At 53.6% G+C, this 15,685-nt stretch overlaps 7 protein-coding genes across 7 annotated transcripts; 4 read left to right on the plus strand and 3 right to left on the minus strand.

The window, feature by feature from the left end:
• Positions 1-1,136: 1,136 nt before the first annotated feature.
• On the plus strand, positions 1,137-4,367 carry PG994_000308 (c6 zinc finger domain containing protein; the record flags this gene model as incomplete). The annotated part of the gene is made up of 4 exons (XM_066851717.1): positions 1,137-1,453; positions 1,560-2,429; positions 2,479-3,406; positions 3,465-4,367. The coding sequence occupies 4 exons, from the start codon at positions 1,137-1,139 to the stop codon at positions 4,365-4,367; spliced, it is 3,018 nt and encodes a 1,005-aa protein (XP_066722349.1).
• A 1,276-nt stretch (positions 4,368-5,643) lies between these two features.
• PG994_000309 (Flavin-binding monooxygenase-like protein) lies at positions 5,644-6,288 on the minus strand (the record flags this gene model as incomplete). The annotated part of the gene is made up of 1 exon (XM_066851718.1): positions 5,644-6,288. One exon carries the CDS (start codon positions 6,286-6,288, stop codon positions 5,644-5,646), a length of 645 nt encoding a protein of 214 aa, XP_066722350.1.
• A 1,145-nt stretch (positions 6,289-7,433) lies between these two features.
• On the minus strand, positions 7,434-8,230 carry PG994_000310 (uncharacterized protein; the record flags this gene model as incomplete). Its single annotated transcript, XM_066851719.1, has 2 exons — positions 7,434-8,125; positions 8,194-8,230. 2 exons carry the CDS (start codon positions 8,228-8,230, stop codon positions 7,434-7,436), a joined length of 729 nt encoding a protein of 242 aa, XP_066722351.1.
• Positions 8,231-9,660: 1,430 nt separating this feature from the next.
• PG994_000311 (uncharacterized protein) lies at positions 9,661-10,740 on the plus strand (the record flags this gene model as incomplete). The annotated part of the gene is made up of 1 exon (XM_066851720.1): positions 9,661-10,740. One exon carries the CDS (start codon positions 9,661-9,663, stop codon positions 10,738-10,740), a length of 1,080 nt encoding a protein of 359 aa, XP_066722352.1.
• A 293-nt stretch (positions 10,741-11,033) lies between these two features.
• On the plus strand, positions 11,034-12,272 carry PG994_000312 (glutathione-dependent formaldehyde-activating enzyme; the record flags this gene model as incomplete). The annotated part of the gene is made up of 4 exons (XM_066851721.1): positions 11,034-11,267; positions 11,339-11,441; positions 11,641-11,876; positions 11,952-12,272. 4 exons carry the CDS (start codon positions 11,034-11,036, stop codon positions 12,270-12,272), a joined length of 894 nt encoding a protein of 297 aa, XP_066722353.1.
• A 64-nt stretch (positions 12,273-12,336) lies between these two features.
• PG994_000313 (GRF zinc finger domain-containing protein) lies at positions 12,337-13,751 on the minus strand (the record flags this gene model as incomplete). Its single annotated transcript, XM_066851722.1, has 2 exons — positions 12,337-13,065; positions 13,158-13,751. 2 exons carry the CDS (start codon positions 13,749-13,751, stop codon positions 12,337-12,339), a joined length of 1,323 nt encoding a protein of 440 aa, XP_066722354.1.
• A 566-nt stretch (positions 13,752-14,317) lies between these two features.
• Positions 14,318-15,457, plus strand: PG994_000314 (uncharacterized protein; the record flags this gene model as incomplete). The annotated part of the gene is made up of 2 exons (XM_066851723.1): positions 14,318-14,716; positions 14,795-15,457. The coding sequence occupies 2 exons, from the start codon at positions 14,318-14,320 to the stop codon at positions 15,455-15,457; spliced, it is 1,062 nt and encodes a 353-aa protein (XP_066722355.1).
• Between the last annotated feature and the right edge of the window lie 228 nt (positions 15,458-15,685).

A 15,685-nucleotide genomic window follows, 5' to 3' on the forward strand; every position in this document is an offset into this window, starting at 1 on the left:
GATCTCGGGGAGAGAGTGGGTAGTGTCAAGTGTGGGGGTTCCACGTTCCCAATCCTCCAACGAGTTCGGGCAGAGCGGAGCGGACTGTGGAGAGAGAGAGGCCATGGCTGCATGGGGCGCGAAGGTAGATCATTCTTTTCCCTTTGATCCTTATCAATGCCAGCCAAGGACCCCTCCACCCTGCCACCCTCGTCAGAAATCCTCGTCAGCTGGTGGCAGAGAAAAGCCAATTGCTCAAATGCATTTGCTATGCCGCGCCCCTCAGGGCAAATGCCTTCCGTCACAAACTGGTATTGACATGACTTACGTATGTCAATGTATGTAGGTAAGAAAGGCAGAGTAGGACTCGGCTGACCCATGTAGCTTGCTTATCCTAGATGGTCCCGACAGTGTGTTATCTCGAATCTCTCGTATCAAGCAAGCTATCAATCAATCAAGCTACCAACCTGTCTGTCCTGCCTATCCTCAAGCTCAAGCTCATCTCCTACCACTCGCTGTGTTACCTACCTATCTAACTTGACGTGACAACTGCCCAACTCTTGCTAAATACCTCATTGACGGTTACATGAGGCATCTTCAGTTCAATTGGTATATACTATATAGATGTATATGTCATCATCTATATACGTAATTGAGCCTAGCCTTCCCCATCCTCCTTCACCTTAGCCTACCCGCCAATTCTTCTCACTTTGCGACCAACCAACAGTCATCAGCATACCTATCGTACCGACTTATTCAAGGTCGCAGCTGGACATCATCATTCACAAGACTTCATTAACGAGCAAAAGCTACTGCTAGGTAGCTTTGTCGCTGCGAAGCATCATCTTGCGGTCTGGACTACGCTCTTTCTCACTTTTGTTTCTCAAGAGCTTCGTTCCCCTCCCCGCATTATAGCTGCCACCAAAGCTCTTACGAAGGAAGCCTCGGATCCCCCGAATCCCAAAAAAACCGCGATACTACAGAAATGGGGGGTTAGGCATTGTCAAACTTGGGATTCGCCAGTCGACAAAAGCTGCAGCTACTTGTTGCACCTTGCGCCAGCTTACGCGCCAGAGTTCGAGCTCGATTCTCCGTCAGTGGGCAGCCATCATTGTCTGTGTGTGCTCGACAAGTCAGCCCGAGCTGCGAATTTACCAATGTCGACGCACTCATCGCCCACTCCGGACACCCATCCGCCCAAACGACCAAGGCGGTCCTCGCCCGAGAGAGCCTCCCCGAACACCGCCGCGCCAGCTGCTCCGACATCGCCTGCCACCGATCAGTCGCCAACCGATGCTGCGACTGGAGTTAAGATCGGACAGAGCAGCAATTTCCGCAATGTTAGCGCCTGCAACCGCTGCCGCCTGCGCAAGAACCGCTGCGACCAAAAGCTTCCGAGCTGTGCGAGCTGCGAGAAAGCTCGAGTGCCCTGTGTAGGCTATGACCCTATAACGAAGCGAGAGATTCCTCGGAGGTTAGTCAATGGCTCTATTCTCTTACCGCTACTCTGCGGGGAAAATGCGCAACCTTGCGCAAGTTCCGTGTTCAGTTGTGTCGGCGGTACGCTGACGTAATTCTAGCTATGTCTACTATCTCGAAACGCGCGTCGAGCAGTTAGAGGCGCTGCTACGCGCCAACATCATTCAGTTTCCGCCCTCGGAGGACCTCGATCACTGCTCTCGGACAGGCGCGGACGGTGGCGCTGGTGTCTCACCGACCGATGGCAACCAACCCGGCCCACACGACTCACCAGACCGCCGCGCACCATTACGTCAAGACGGCAATGCGAACGATAATGGCAGGCAAAATCATAACACCAATCGTGGGATCGCACCCTCCAAGAGGCAACTCGGGTCAGCCAATGGCGTCTCCTTTGCGCGAGTGGTGTTTGCTGCAGTCCAATCCTCTATGGGCGACCAGCGGTCGAGCTCCGACAAGACTGGGGGCGCACGTCCGTATAAACCGATAGCTGGCAATGGAGCCGTTGCATCGGGCACTTCAATGCGAGACTCGTTCTTTGGCTTGCATACCAAGCCCACTATCAGCCAGGCCGAGTTTCCTAACAAGGAACTGGCCCTGAAATTGGTGAACTTGTACTTTGAACATGCCAACCCCCAGATACCCGTCCTACATCGCGTCAACTTCATGGAAATGTTTGAACTAGCCTACGCCAGTGAAGGCAGGATCAGGGGTCCAAGGGAGCTGTACATTCTAAATATGGTCTTCGCTATTGGTGGCGGTATTATCATGGATGGGCAGGCCTTCAAACCTACGGAAGGTAATGGCGAAGCAAAAGGGTCCAGACAAGCCCAGCCTGAAGAGTACCATGCCAGTGCTATTGTCCACTTGGAGGCATGTCTAAGCATCAGTGGGGGCGGGCTAGAAGAGCTACAAGCTGTGCTGTTGCTTGCCAACTTTGCCTTGCTTCGTCCAGTTCCCCCTGGCTTGTGGTAAGTTTTATAGAAGCTGTGTTTCAGTTCGTCACTAATAAGCCCGCAGGTACATCGTCGGCGTAGCTGTCCGCTTGGCCGTCGATCTCGGTCTTCATTATGAGGACGGCAAAGATGTGGAAGTTGGTCTGCCCAATGGTAACCCTGGACCGCCCGCAGAGGCCGAAAATCCACGTGAGGCGTACTGGAAGGAGAAAGGAAGACGCGAGTATGTGCGAGATATGCGAAGAAGGCTCTGGTGGTGCACATACTCCTTCGATCGACTCGTTAGCGCTTGCGTCGGCCGGCCTTTCGGGGTGTCGGATCAGGTCGTCACCACGGAATTCCCCTCGCTCCTAGACGACAAGTACATAACGCTTTCCGGCCTCAATCCACCATCTGGGACCGAAAGCTCCTATAAGATTGTTGCCTACCACTACTTCCGTCTTCGCCTGCTACAGTCGGAAATCCTCCAGGTTCTTCAGTACCAGCAAGCACTCATTGCGAGGAAAACGGGCCAAAACAGTGGCAACAAGTACATGCACACGCATCTGCCTTCTCCATTCCTAGACCGATTTGACTCATTCCGATCTTGGAGGAGAGATATCGACAGACGTCTATTGGAATGGAAAAACAGTTCCCCTACAAGGGAAGATTCAGGCGTGGCCTTCTCCACCGAGTTCTTAGACCTCAACTACTGGCAAGCCATAATTATGCTGTATAGACAAAGTCTTAGCATCCCTGCTATGTTCGAGGGCGAATACAACACCTCGAAAGAGATGGATAGCCCCTCGATCTACCCGGCGGAGCAAGGGGAAGATGTAGAAAGAGTCTACCTCAAAGTTGCGGAAGCAGGACAAAAGATCATTCGTCTATACCGACAATTACATGTCATGGGTCTCGTCAACTACACCTACTTAGCAACGCATCATCTGTTCATGGCAGGCATTTCGTATCTTTATGCCATCTGGCATTCACGTATAGTACGAAGCCGGCTGGTAAGTTTGCCATAACTATTCTTTCTTCTTCCGGAATCTGGCTAACAATAAACAATAGAGCAATGACGAGGTCGACTTCACGATACTTGCAGCTACGTCGGTCTTCTCCGATCTCATCGAGAAATGCCCCCCAGCAGAGGCGTGTCGGGATGCTTTCGATCGTACGTCAAAAGCCACAATCAAAATGGCTTCCTCGAAAGGTGGCTTCGGCCGAATTGTCAATCGGTCCAAACATAGCTCCAAGGGGAGCCATGACCGAGACTACATTTCGGCTCGTGATGCGACTGCGAACCGCCAAAAGCAACATCAGTACCGGGCATCGATGGAACAGGCCAATTTCCGGCCAACCCCTCAGTCCCAATTCGACATGACCTCGACTCCGTCAACTGATGGATTTGCCATGAACAATTTCTCCAACCAGTTGCGCCCCATGCAACCGAACCAGCAGTTCAGTCTTTCGATGCCAAGCATCAAGCCAGACCCAGACGGCTTTTCCATGCTGCGCGGCCTGGCGACCACGAACCTGAGCAATAGTGCTAGCCCCGACACGAACACAGGTCCAGATAACTCGTCCATCGACCCCGTTCTCTTGCCATCCCCTGCGGGCCAGCAGGTGCAGTCCCCCATCTCCGTGGCCAGCCTCGCCACGCCCGTCTCGGCCCCGGGAACCAGCATGGCCAACATCCTGAACCACACAACATCGCCGACATCCTCGGCCTTTACGCCCGGCGGGCAGCAGCTCAACTACGCCGACCTCCAGGGCATGGGCTTCCTGCAGGGCCTGGCCAACATGGGCGGGCCCGGCGCCTTCGACGGTGACATGAGCGGCGAGCAGCAGATGGACCTCGGCTTCGGCCTGGGCTGGGAGGGCACGCATCACGATTTCAGCGACGGGCAGCAACTCGACCTGTTTGACGGCTTCTTCTTCGGCGGCCAGACGGGAGGCGGCGGTGGCGGGTGACGAAGTGAAGGAAGATGATTAATCGGCAGAAAATATCGGAGCCTGTAGAGTTGATTGTCACGGTCATGAATTTTCAAAGGCTTGGGAAGAGGGATTAGAGGGAATATGGGATATAATCGCTTAAAACAGACGAATGTCTGGTCACCATCTTCGATGGGATTGGGTCGGACTGGATTTGGCTTGTTTCTCGGGATATGAATCGATTGATGGAACTGTCATGCATACTGCAAAGATAATACCCTATGATAATTTACTTAGTTTTTTTCGTTTCTGCCTGAGACGTCCCCCTTGAGACTCTTTGGTATCTCTTTGCCTACAGCCCCGGGGCTTCCTTCTTCGATTAGGCCAAGTGCAGCTCGCTGACCATGAGACAGCTCTCAGCAGTTGTAGTAACGGTATGGCGTGTTAAAAGTGAGGTCAAGACATCCCATTCCAGTAGTGAACATCAATGCTGTTGTATCACCTGCTACAGCGGTAATGTAAAACTGTTACGGTAACTTGGAATGGGATATAGTATAACCGTCTGATGGCTTTTTGAGGCACCCCGTTTTCTGTTAACAATTATCCCGTTGTAGTGATAAAGAAAGCTTGCTTGACATTATTTCCCCGCAATCCATCGTTTACTCCCTCGATCTCTCCGACATCTTCTTTCTCGCAATCGTCATGGCAACAGACTCATAAGGCCAATCAGTCCCCAAGTCAGCGAGGCCACTCTCCAGATCAACCCGATGAGCCACCTGGATGGTAGTCGGTGTTACCATCGACAACGACGGACTCATCGGTGTAGATACCAAGACCACATGCCTTACCCTTGCTGCCAGTTTCCGTGGCTTCAGACACGGGGATAACATTATGTATTATCTTGTGATAATATTATTCGCAGTAGCTTCCGTTGTATGGCTGCTATGGCCTCGGTCACAGCTTCGACAGCATCCGGTCGATCGCCATTGCGGCTGTCAGTTTCGGTGGCTAGAGGGATGACTTCTTGCATAGATGGGACGCACAGCCCATCTATGTACAGCTGTAGCTTGAAATCATCTACAGGCCTCGCTAAAATGTGCTTTTCTCCGTACACCAGGTGAGTCTTTGCCGAGTCAGGTTGTCGGTCGAAATCGTCGTCATCATCCAGGTTCAGATGGTGTCGCATTGCGCCCAGCAATATTCCATACATCTTTCTGCATCCTCTCAGCAGGAAAACGAGTACGAATCTCTCCGACCATAGCACCAGGAGGAATAAAGGAGTGAGGATCCGAAACATGGTAACAACGAGAAACCCCTAGATTTTCGACTGCTTCAATCCATGCGGCTCCAGAAACGTCAGTGGCCAGAAAATCAAGACACACAAGGCGCACACAATAGTCGACACAAGCTGCCCCGTGACCCAGGTGAGAGAGCCGCCCCAGGGAGCAATGAACTTGAGCCATTCGTTGGCCTGGTAAAGATCCTCCTGGCCTTTGATAAAATAGCGGAAGCGCGCAGTCTTGTCGCCAGGGGGAATGATTGTGTTGGCATCTGCCGGTCGGCCGTCCTCGTCGACGGGAAGGTGTGCCAGCTCAAGGACGGTGACGAGTTTGGCGTGGGATTGCCACAGGCTGAAGGGGACAAACCAAAGCGTGAAGACCTGGCGCATGGTGAGGTACAGCAAGTTGTGCTGTTGGTCGAGCACTCTGGAGTCGACATGGATCTCGATTTTGGGGCTGAGAATACGATACCACTGGTAAATGAAGCCGACAAAGGTACGAGAATCGATTCTCCCGAGGAAGGGCAGGTCTACTCCTGAGAAGGAGGGCACTCTGCACAAAGGATGAATGAAGTAGGCATCTGGGGTGAAATAGTCGTCCAAGATGGCCTTCTGGTCGTCGGCGCTGCCTTCGCAGAGCGTGGTGACGATGCCGTCGATTTCGCGGACTGGATGGTCCATTGCAAGGGAGTTTTGAGCTATGGTGAGGAGACAGATGGCTGTGATGGGGATTGAGATTGTCGGACAGGTAGAGTTGAAGACGAGAAGAACAATTGTTGTATTTCTACCTGGATGCTGAAACGAAACGAAGTGCCATTGCTCCGTAAGTCATCAGAAGTTGCGAAGGCCTCGGCGGCACCTGCCCCTGTATGATGATGTCATCTCGCTAACGTTACGTTAGCGCTTTCTTCCATCAGGGGAAGTCGCATGGATGAGGTGCCGGTGGCCGGGGCGTGCCTGCTTGTAAACTTATAAGTCAGCAGCAGCTCGAGCTCCTTCAAATAAAATGCACCTTTATTACGGGAAGCTCAATCCTGTTTGTACCTTCGTGTCACCCAAAGCTCAATTCTGTTCTGGGCACCTATATTCCAACGAATCTGAAATCATTTGTGGCAGGTTCAAGTAAAAGCAACAACTGGATGATTGAGATATGAAGCGTCCGAGGCATGTCTATGTCGCCCCCTTGGTACGAGGGAGGTCGAAATAAACATGTGAAAATAAGAACCGAGTCCAGAATCCACTTGCACCGAAAGCCTGAATGTCATGCTCGAGCCTCGGGACGCAGTTACTCACTGTCCACCACAAATCACCTTTTAGTTTAGCTCTCTTTGACGATTACGAGTATGCGATTGCCTAGGTAAAGTACTTAAGTATGTAACATGTTGCCCAGCCGAAAGTCTTACGTTCAGATCGTTTGAAGCCCAGAGCCCGAAGGCCAGGCTCGCTAGGCCAGTGGTTATGAGTTTGCTACTGCGCGTACTGCTTGAATCCAACTGTTTTTGACCGCGATACCGCATGCGAGAGGCGGAGCGGCGCATAAAATGAAGAATTATCTAACGATGTACAGTTTTTCCATAACGACCCATCCCAATGACTGATCTCAGAACCACTACCGCCTGTCCTGGCTTGTGTATGCGGACAGAAAAGTACATCACCAAAGTAGGTCAGGTCCTCGATGGAGAACATAAGTGTCCTCTTCGCCAATTATGTCCAGTGAACTCCTCTGGTAGCTCGAAAATCATACATTGTGTGTACCCCCTGAGACCTGGTATCCGCTAGCTGCTTCCATTATAACGTGACAACAAAACGTGACGCATCATTTCTCTCTAATCGTATCGTCGGCGCGACTCGCTGCGGCGGCGACTCATACTCCGCATCGGCTCGTCGCCGCCCGCGTAGCGGTATGGGTCGACGTCTCTATACCCGCTGCTGCGCCGCTCGCTGCTTCTCCTCCGGTGGCGCCTGCTCTCGCGCCTCCTCGGCGGCGTGTGCTCCTCGATGACCACGACCTCGTCGTCAGACTCGTCGCTCATGGGCGGAGGCGGGAGCGGGGGCCCGGACATGCGCTGCGGGGGCGGCCCACGGTTCCTGCGCGCCGTCGTCGTCTCCTCGACGACGATGCGCTCGGGGGGCGGCGGCACGACGCGCTCCTCGCGCATCTCGACCGTCTCGCGCCGCCGCCCGACGGAGCGCGAGCGCGAGTGGTGCCGCTGGCTGCGCCGGTGCTTGCGGGACTTGCGCGTCACGACGGAGCCCGACACGAGGGAGCCCTCGGTCTCGACGATGACGTTGGTGTTGCCGCGGCCGTTGCCCAGGTTGACGCACGTGTAGACCAGCCAGAGGACGAGCAGGAAGCCGGCGATGGACCCCAGCACGATGCCCACCACCCACCCCGGCTCGGGCCCCGAGGGCGCGTTGCCGTATCCTGGGGCACGGTCGAGACACCGGTCGCGAGCCGCGGGAATAACCTCGTCACCGTCGAGGCGAGGCTCAGGGTCCGTGTGGGGGTGGCGGGCGACTGCGGCTGGTTTCTTGAACGGAATGGCGACTCGGTCGGGAGATGGGATGCGAAGTCGTGCGCGAGACTGCGTACAGTCTTTACTAAAGGCGGCGGTGGTGGCATTGCGACTTATTAAGGCTTATTCAATCCCGCAGGTTTCCAGAGCGACGCGGGAAAGATGGCATGAAGAAACAGTCTACTCTCTAGTAAAGATGATAATAACTGAACAGAGCGCAATTCAAGAAAGCACAAATCTCCAAGCAGGTAAACGCAGCATTGGCATGGTGGGAGCTGCGCGTCTGTTCGGGCAAGGACGAAACGAGAGCGTTTGTCAGCCTCCGAAATAACAAAAATAATGAATGGCGCTGGAGTGCTGACAATAGATGCAGATTGCGCTGGAGGGGCGCCGCAGCAACCGGCCGATCGGTTTGGAGCCAGTGGGCGAGACTCAACGGTAACGCTGCCTAGACCCACTAGCCCCCCCCCCCCCAAGAAGCATCCAATCAATCGACCAACAGAGAATGCTGTGCGCTCTTCTGCGTAACGCAATCAACGAGTGACAGCTTCTGTAGTAGATGCCAGCTGCACAATCGGAAGAAAAAGCATGGAAAAGAATGGTTTCAGAACGTTGGCAAGATAAGTGGTGGGTATCATACTGGTTGTACATCATCGTGGCTTATTACGAGAGGTTGGACTCGACTACTTGTTTAGTGGGCATATCATTAGTGTGGAGCGCACTAACAATACCAACATACAGGTACTTACCTACCCACCCCATGCGACTCTATGATAGAGATATCATATGCATTCATATACCTAGCTGAGTACGGGTTGTAAAATGTTACTACCACCTAATCAACTATACACATATATTTTCCAAGCTGAGATGCAAGGTACATATGAATATTCTCGTTTGGAGGTTGCATGTACCTCGTGTAAGTTAGGAGCCAGTCAAGTGTATCTGAAAATGTGGCCTCGTTCATACAATGATCGACGGGTTTTTGAAAGAGACTCCCATAGTACCATATGGTCTCAAAGGGACGCTATAGAGACCAGTTTGAGGCATCATTGTCGACCCCTTCCGCATCCGGTGGACAATGCTGCCTTTGGTACGAACGAATCTGGTGTCCTTTATTAGCAGTATAGAAAGCTGGTGTCAACTGCCTGGCTCTTCGGTTATCGTAGATTTCCCTGCTAAACTACATGTTTTCTGAACATCTTCATTTCTTACAAATTATAGAGCATAGCAAAGTGCCGCAGACACCAAAACCGCACTTCAGAAAACATGAACCAGCCCGCGACGCAGGGCAAGGGGGATAAGAGAAAGTTCGAGGCGGGCGTGGCAACAGATGGCAAGTCGTCCGCCACGCGCAAAAGGACACGCGGCCAATACCTCCAAGGCCAAGATGTCGCCTTGAACGAGCTGACGCCCCGGCTGAAGGTGGCACGCATCGCCGTCGACCACAGCCAAAGCGTGGTAAACGACCGTCAACCCTCGCCTGGCCAACGCGGGGTGCCCGCCCCTAAGCAACTTCGCCGTGCCCCTCAACGCCATGAACCGGCTGCAGGAGAGAATCAACGACGAGATCACCCCGCGCAGCATGGTGTCGGCCCTGCTGTGGGACCAGGCCTGGCTGCAGGAGCCAGACATCGCGCTCGTCCTCAACTTGGACGGCTGCGCCTTCTTCGAGTGCAACCAGAAGGAACTCGACGAGGAGCTGAAGAAGTGGGAGCCCCAGAGTGCAGTAGATGGGGAGGACGTCTGGGTTAACTACCAAAACCTCATGATGCAAATGCGGCAGGCCGAGTACGTCTTCTGGCCCTACCAGTTCCGGGAGAACCGACCAACCAACGGCGGTGTAAACAGGGGGTCCTGGGTCTTGATCGTGATGCGCATCGAGACCATCGAGCTGAGCACGGACTTATACGATCGCTACGCGTCCCAGATTGCCATCATAGACCCCCGACCCGAGAGCGACCCAAACTTGGAGCACCGCGGAGATTCGATCGTTCAACGACTGCCTCTGCTGCTGGAACACGCGCACATTCGCGTGGACGATGACTCGTGGATAGATGACGTATTTGACGTACCAGATGTCCTGCAAGACTGGAACGCCTGGGCCACGGGCCACCAGTGCTACCTGTACGCGCACGAGCTGTTCCGGCGGCTGCGGTTTCAGTGGGGGACGCAGCGCGGGCAGTTCGTCGAGTCCTTCTGGCAGCCGATCCAGGAGGGCTTCAACAGCGAGCTCGCGCGGAAGCTGATGGCGTCCGCGTGCGCGCACCGCGCCATCGAGAAGTCCGAGTACTACGGGCGGCTCGCCATCGAGTTCCCCGGGTTCGCCAGCTCGGCAGATGCGTACAACTACCGGCCTTCGGCCGTGGATAGTCGCACGGAGGCGCAGAAGGAGTTCGACGGGTCGAAAGCAGCGGAAAACCCCACCCGGATGATTATAAACAGGCCCAGAGACATTGGACTGTGGTCCAAGTGGTTGGATGCCGACCAGCGGTGGAAGGGTAAATGGACCTATGTCCGGGCTCAGGGAGCGTTCCCGGAAGGGCCGAATCTCACCAGAGACGAAGCACGTTATGAGGCCAATCGCCAGACACAGTTGGATGATCCTGACCTCTAGATAGGAGCGGTTTGAAATTTGCTAATACCATACGTAATATTGCTGGACAAATGAAGATAGAATCTTGTGTGCGCCCGGAGATAAGCTGCGAAAAGTGCGAGGTCCTGTGCCGATGCAACTGTGGGGAAGTCGCATGCAGCCGTGGCGAATGATGTGTAAGATGCCAGTCCCTATAAGGCTGGACGGACTTCCGTCGATTTTGATTGCCGGCCGTTTCTTCCATTTCCCCTTTGCCACCTCAGCTCGCCAGTTCTTTGAGAACCCCGACAAGCAGCCAAGTACAGACGAGAGCCATGGCAGAACCGCAAGGGCTGCTCAAAACCTATCGTGGCAACTGCCACTGCAAAGAGTTCGTTTACGAGGCTGAAATCCCCGAGATACGCGCCGCGAATGAATGCAACTGTAGCATATGTACCAAGAAAGGCGCTCTTTGGGTTTCTCCCTCGAAGGACTCCTTTCATTGGGTCAAGGGCGACGAAGATGACCTCACTGACTATACCTTTGGGAGAATGTTAGTGAGCCATAAAGTGAGATAGTATCTCTGTTTGCATTCAGAGGAATTGCTTCGTTTGAGCTAATAGTCGCGTGGTTGATATAGTTCTGTCCCACCTGTGGTACAGCGCTCCTCGCCAGGGGTTTCACGCATGAACCTCAGCCTGGCGACGAGCCTCAGTTCGTCCTCAATGTAAGCAATTCTTCCAGTCAGTGATTTAGTGTGTGTGTGTGAGAGAGAGAGAGAAAGACGAATAGAGCAATAACAGTGGCCCAGGCAAGAGCAATCCAAGATTTGAATATATATAGCCTTGAGCGTCGCCCGTAAGTTCCGCACTTACTCGGTAATCCATTCTCAAAGCTGCCATCTCTTTTTGCAACGTTAACGAAGCCTTTTATCCCCTGTAGTACCGCCGCGATTGGGCTGGACTGACGTTACTTTTAGCTTTGACGGTGCTTCCTTTCCACCTCCATACGACCCGCCCCTATTTGTTGGCCCTGAGCCTCAGGCCAACGTCAGGGGCGGCACTGTCTATCACGGCAGTTGTCATTGCGGAGCTGTGACGCTCGCATTAAGGAGCAAGCCGCTGGACAGGAGCTATTCTTCCGGCATGGCTGAATGCAATTGCAGCATCTGCAGCAGAGTACGTCGTCCACACACAAACGCTGGCTGTTACCCCTAGCTTGGGTATAAACCAAAACCTAACGCGTGAGAGCAGCTTGGTGTGGCTTGGCTGTACCCCAAGGCGAACCAGATCGTTATGAATGGGCAAGAGCATCTGACATACTACATCATGGGTAACGGAATGCTAGCCAAAGGCTTCTGCGAGATTTGCGGCGTGCCCATCGACAACAAGTTCCAAGAGCTCAACGGCAGCGAGACTTCCCGCTTGTCTTATAAAAACCAGATCTTTTACGCCATCTCTAAGGACGGCTGGTTCTTGAACGCCAAGATCATGAACGATGTTGACTTCTCCCAGATGAGGGTCCGGTATCTGAATGGGTGGAACAACCTCAAGCCGGCCTATGTCAACCCCTGATTATGCGAGACAGGGTTCTTTTGACGACGAGCTGGCTGTTCAACGCTCGACAGCGTTATGGCGATCAAGAGCTCAAGTTTTTGGCAGGATTGCCCTTCTTATACCGAGCTTCATCCCAGCTCGGATTTCCATCGTCATCAAAGTCTGCCCATTGGAAGAATGAACAGTTCTCCTTTTCGGGGACATAGCCTCGGTGACACATCCAGAAATACTTGCCCCAATTCTCTTTCCTTTTCTGGACCACCTTGAGAACAGCGGGAATGCCACACTTGCACCGCGGAGTGAACTTGGGGTGGAGACTTGGCTTGTAGTCCCTATACGTGATATTGATTCTTCTGCTGCCTGCGATAGGGTGGGGATCGATTGCTTGAGCAGGCGCTATCGAGTGCTTCCATTCCTCTTGCATCTCTGCATGCATCACCAGGAGAGAGTTGTGAGGTAGATGTATCGCAATTTGGCCTTCGGCATCGGCGTTTTCTTTACTGTTGTCATCGGAGGCTTTAGGAACTACTCGTCTGACTCGGAATTCCCGGGCAACTCCAAGCGACAGGGAGCCGATGACAGCTCTGGGCCCCAGATATGTCAACTGGTCGCTGTGGTAGCCCACGTTCTCCTGAGGTCCGGTGTAGCAGTTGGCAAAAGCGGCATTGGGCTTCCATGGATCGGGGGACTGGAACTTCAACTTTTGACCGCCAGGGTACTTGGTCTTTATGCGTTTCTCGATCTCCTTATTTACTCCTTCTTGAACAAGCGGTTTGACCCGAAGCAACTGAGGTGTGATTTTACGGACATCCTACGCAAGTCAGTTTCTTCTATTGAATACAAGATACTAGGGACTAGTAACATCCATGCCGATCCTGTCTGCTAGATCAAGTAAGTACTCACCGTAAGCTTCGCTCCGTTGTAAAAGTACTCGTACTTCTGGTTATGCAACTCCAGGTCTGTTTCCACATAGAATGTTGAGGTATGTGGGCTTGAGACCACGTTGTCAAATAGCTTGAAGGTGATCTTTTCAAACGACTTGGACTCCTGCAGCATCTCTTTGAGTAGGTCGTTGGCTATCTCAGGAGGAAGGAAGCTATGGACGATACTGCATGGTGTATGCTCAGCAATATCGTCCGGATCGTACAAATGCAGCGTAGCCCCTTTCTTAGACAAAATTTTGGCTTGTTGGGGGGACGTAGACTTCTCAGTGGTACGAGATGCGAATAATTTCAAAGACGTCTGGGAACCCACCACGCCACTGAAATGCGATTTCTTTACCGGCGATGGGACTGCATCGGTCAAGGAGGCTGCCGCAGCCTTCACAGACCCGTCGTGGGCAAGTAACGCTTCTAGCAGAGCTTCTTGGCTGAAGTCAGGGTAGAGGGATGAAAGCATGGCAAGTTTGACGTCAGTGGGCTCGTCATCTTCTTCATCATATGCCGATGTTGAGGCTGTATCCAATTTCCGCTTCCTTCCTTTCAGAAAAGCTTCCATGATGATGTTTTGGAAGCCAGTCGTTTATGATATCAGGTGCGGAACCTTCATTGCGAGGAGAGGAACCAACGAAGATAGGCCCTAAAAGATCCGTAGTTGATTGAGCCCCTATAAACTCGGTGCAATCTGCAATTTCAATAAGAATTAATATCGCCTCTGGTGATGACTAGAGTATGTAGGTAGATGTGAGGCCGGCCTAGATACTTAGGCAACCAACACAATAATGCGTCATGTCAAGTAGTGAGAGCCCATTAGCAGCTTGGCGCCTAGAAACCCTCTAATCGTGTTTAATCCAGCGGGACGGGGCTGATGTCCACACTAAATACTCCCTAACCACACTAACCTAGCCTCCAATCGGCAGCGAAGGCGGGGCCTCGGCATGATGGGCTTTGGTGGGGGTTGAATGATCATCGTCACGAGCTTTGGAGCTTTCCAGTGACCCAAATGCTCAATCACACTGAACTTTCCCAGTTTCCGGCTCACCGTCCCTATATGTAGCAACTTGTGTATATATATATGAACCGAATGGTATTCCTTGTTTTGGGCGAGTGAAGAACACACGAACCATGGCGTCTATGCTGGAGTTCCGGACGCCTGGATTCAACCCGTACGCCGTCAAATACTCGCCCTACTTCGACTCGCGCATCGCCGTCGTGTCGGCCGCCAACTACGGTATCGTGGGAAATGGGCGGCTGTTCTGCCTGGGCCTGGGCCCCCAGGGGATCCAGGTCGAAAAGACCTTCGACACGAACGATGCGCAGTACGACCTGGCCTGGTCCGAGATCAACGAGAACCAGCTGCTCGCGGCGTGCGGCGACGGCTCCATCAAGCTCTACGACGTGAACATGCCGCAGTTCCCCGTCATGAACTTCCACGAGCACAAGCGCGAGACCTTTTCCGTGGCCTGGAGTCCGGTCACCAAAGAAACCTTCGCCTCCAGTTCTTGGGACGGGACCATCAAGATTGTGTGTTCCCATCGCCGCCGCCACCCATGCTGCTGCCACCGCATTGATAACTTTGGCTGACATTGTGCTGCTCGCTAGTGGTCACCAGCGAGACAAGAGTCGATCAAGACGTTACCGGTAGGGAACTGCACCTACAGCACCTCGTACTGCCCGTCGAACCCGCACATCATCTCGGCCGTCTCGACCGACTCACACCTGCGCATCTTCGACCTGCGCACGCCTGTGAGCGCGCAGTATCACCTCACGACCAAGATCCCCGTGCACGCGCTGCCGGCCGTGCTGCTTCCCCCGGGGGTGGCGCCGCCCGCGATGCCGGCCGAGATCCTAACGCACGACTGGAATAAGTACAACGACACCGTCATCGCCACGGGCGGCGTCGACCGCGTGATCCGCACCTTCGACATCCGCAACCCCTCGGCGGGGCCCGCGTCGCTGATGACGGGCCACAGCTACGCCGTGCGGCGGCTGGCCTGGAGCCCACACGCCCGCGACATCCTGATCAGCGCCAGCTACGACATGACGGTGCGCCTCTGGACCGACGGCTCGACCATGGCGCAGCAGCAGCAAGGCCCTTCGCCCGTGAAACCCGGGGTCCAGCTCGGCGTGATGAACCGGCATACCGAGTTCGTCACAGGCGTGGACTGGTGCCTGTTCGGCGTCGGGGGCTGGGTTGCTACTGTGGGCTGGGACGAGCGCGTGTTATTATGGGATGCAAATGCGCTTCTTCAGGGCCGTGGGTAGCCAACACACAGCGGACAAAGACAACGACGGGAAGACTGTGTTTCGATCTTGATTAACCTTGGGCTTGCATGTATGGCGTTCAAGGCGATGGCCATCAAACGGCAAGAGGACCATCATATTTCCAGTATAAAGGGTGGCATATATTATGAGTATCGCGGTTGTATTATGGTGGTGTGCACTTGTTACATGTACAAGTGTGTATTCGGGCTCTCCCTTTCATACCTGGTA

Source organism: Apiospora phragmitis (assembly GCF_038363925.1).
Source record: "Apiospora phragmitis strain CBS 135458 chromosome Unknown utg000001l:1.0-2902119.0:1.0-2906034.0, whole genome shotgun sequence".
In the NCBI taxonomy this organism is placed as follows: Eukaryota; Fungi; Ascomycota; class Sordariomycetes; order Amphisphaeriales; family Apiosporaceae; genus Apiospora; species Apiospora phragmitis.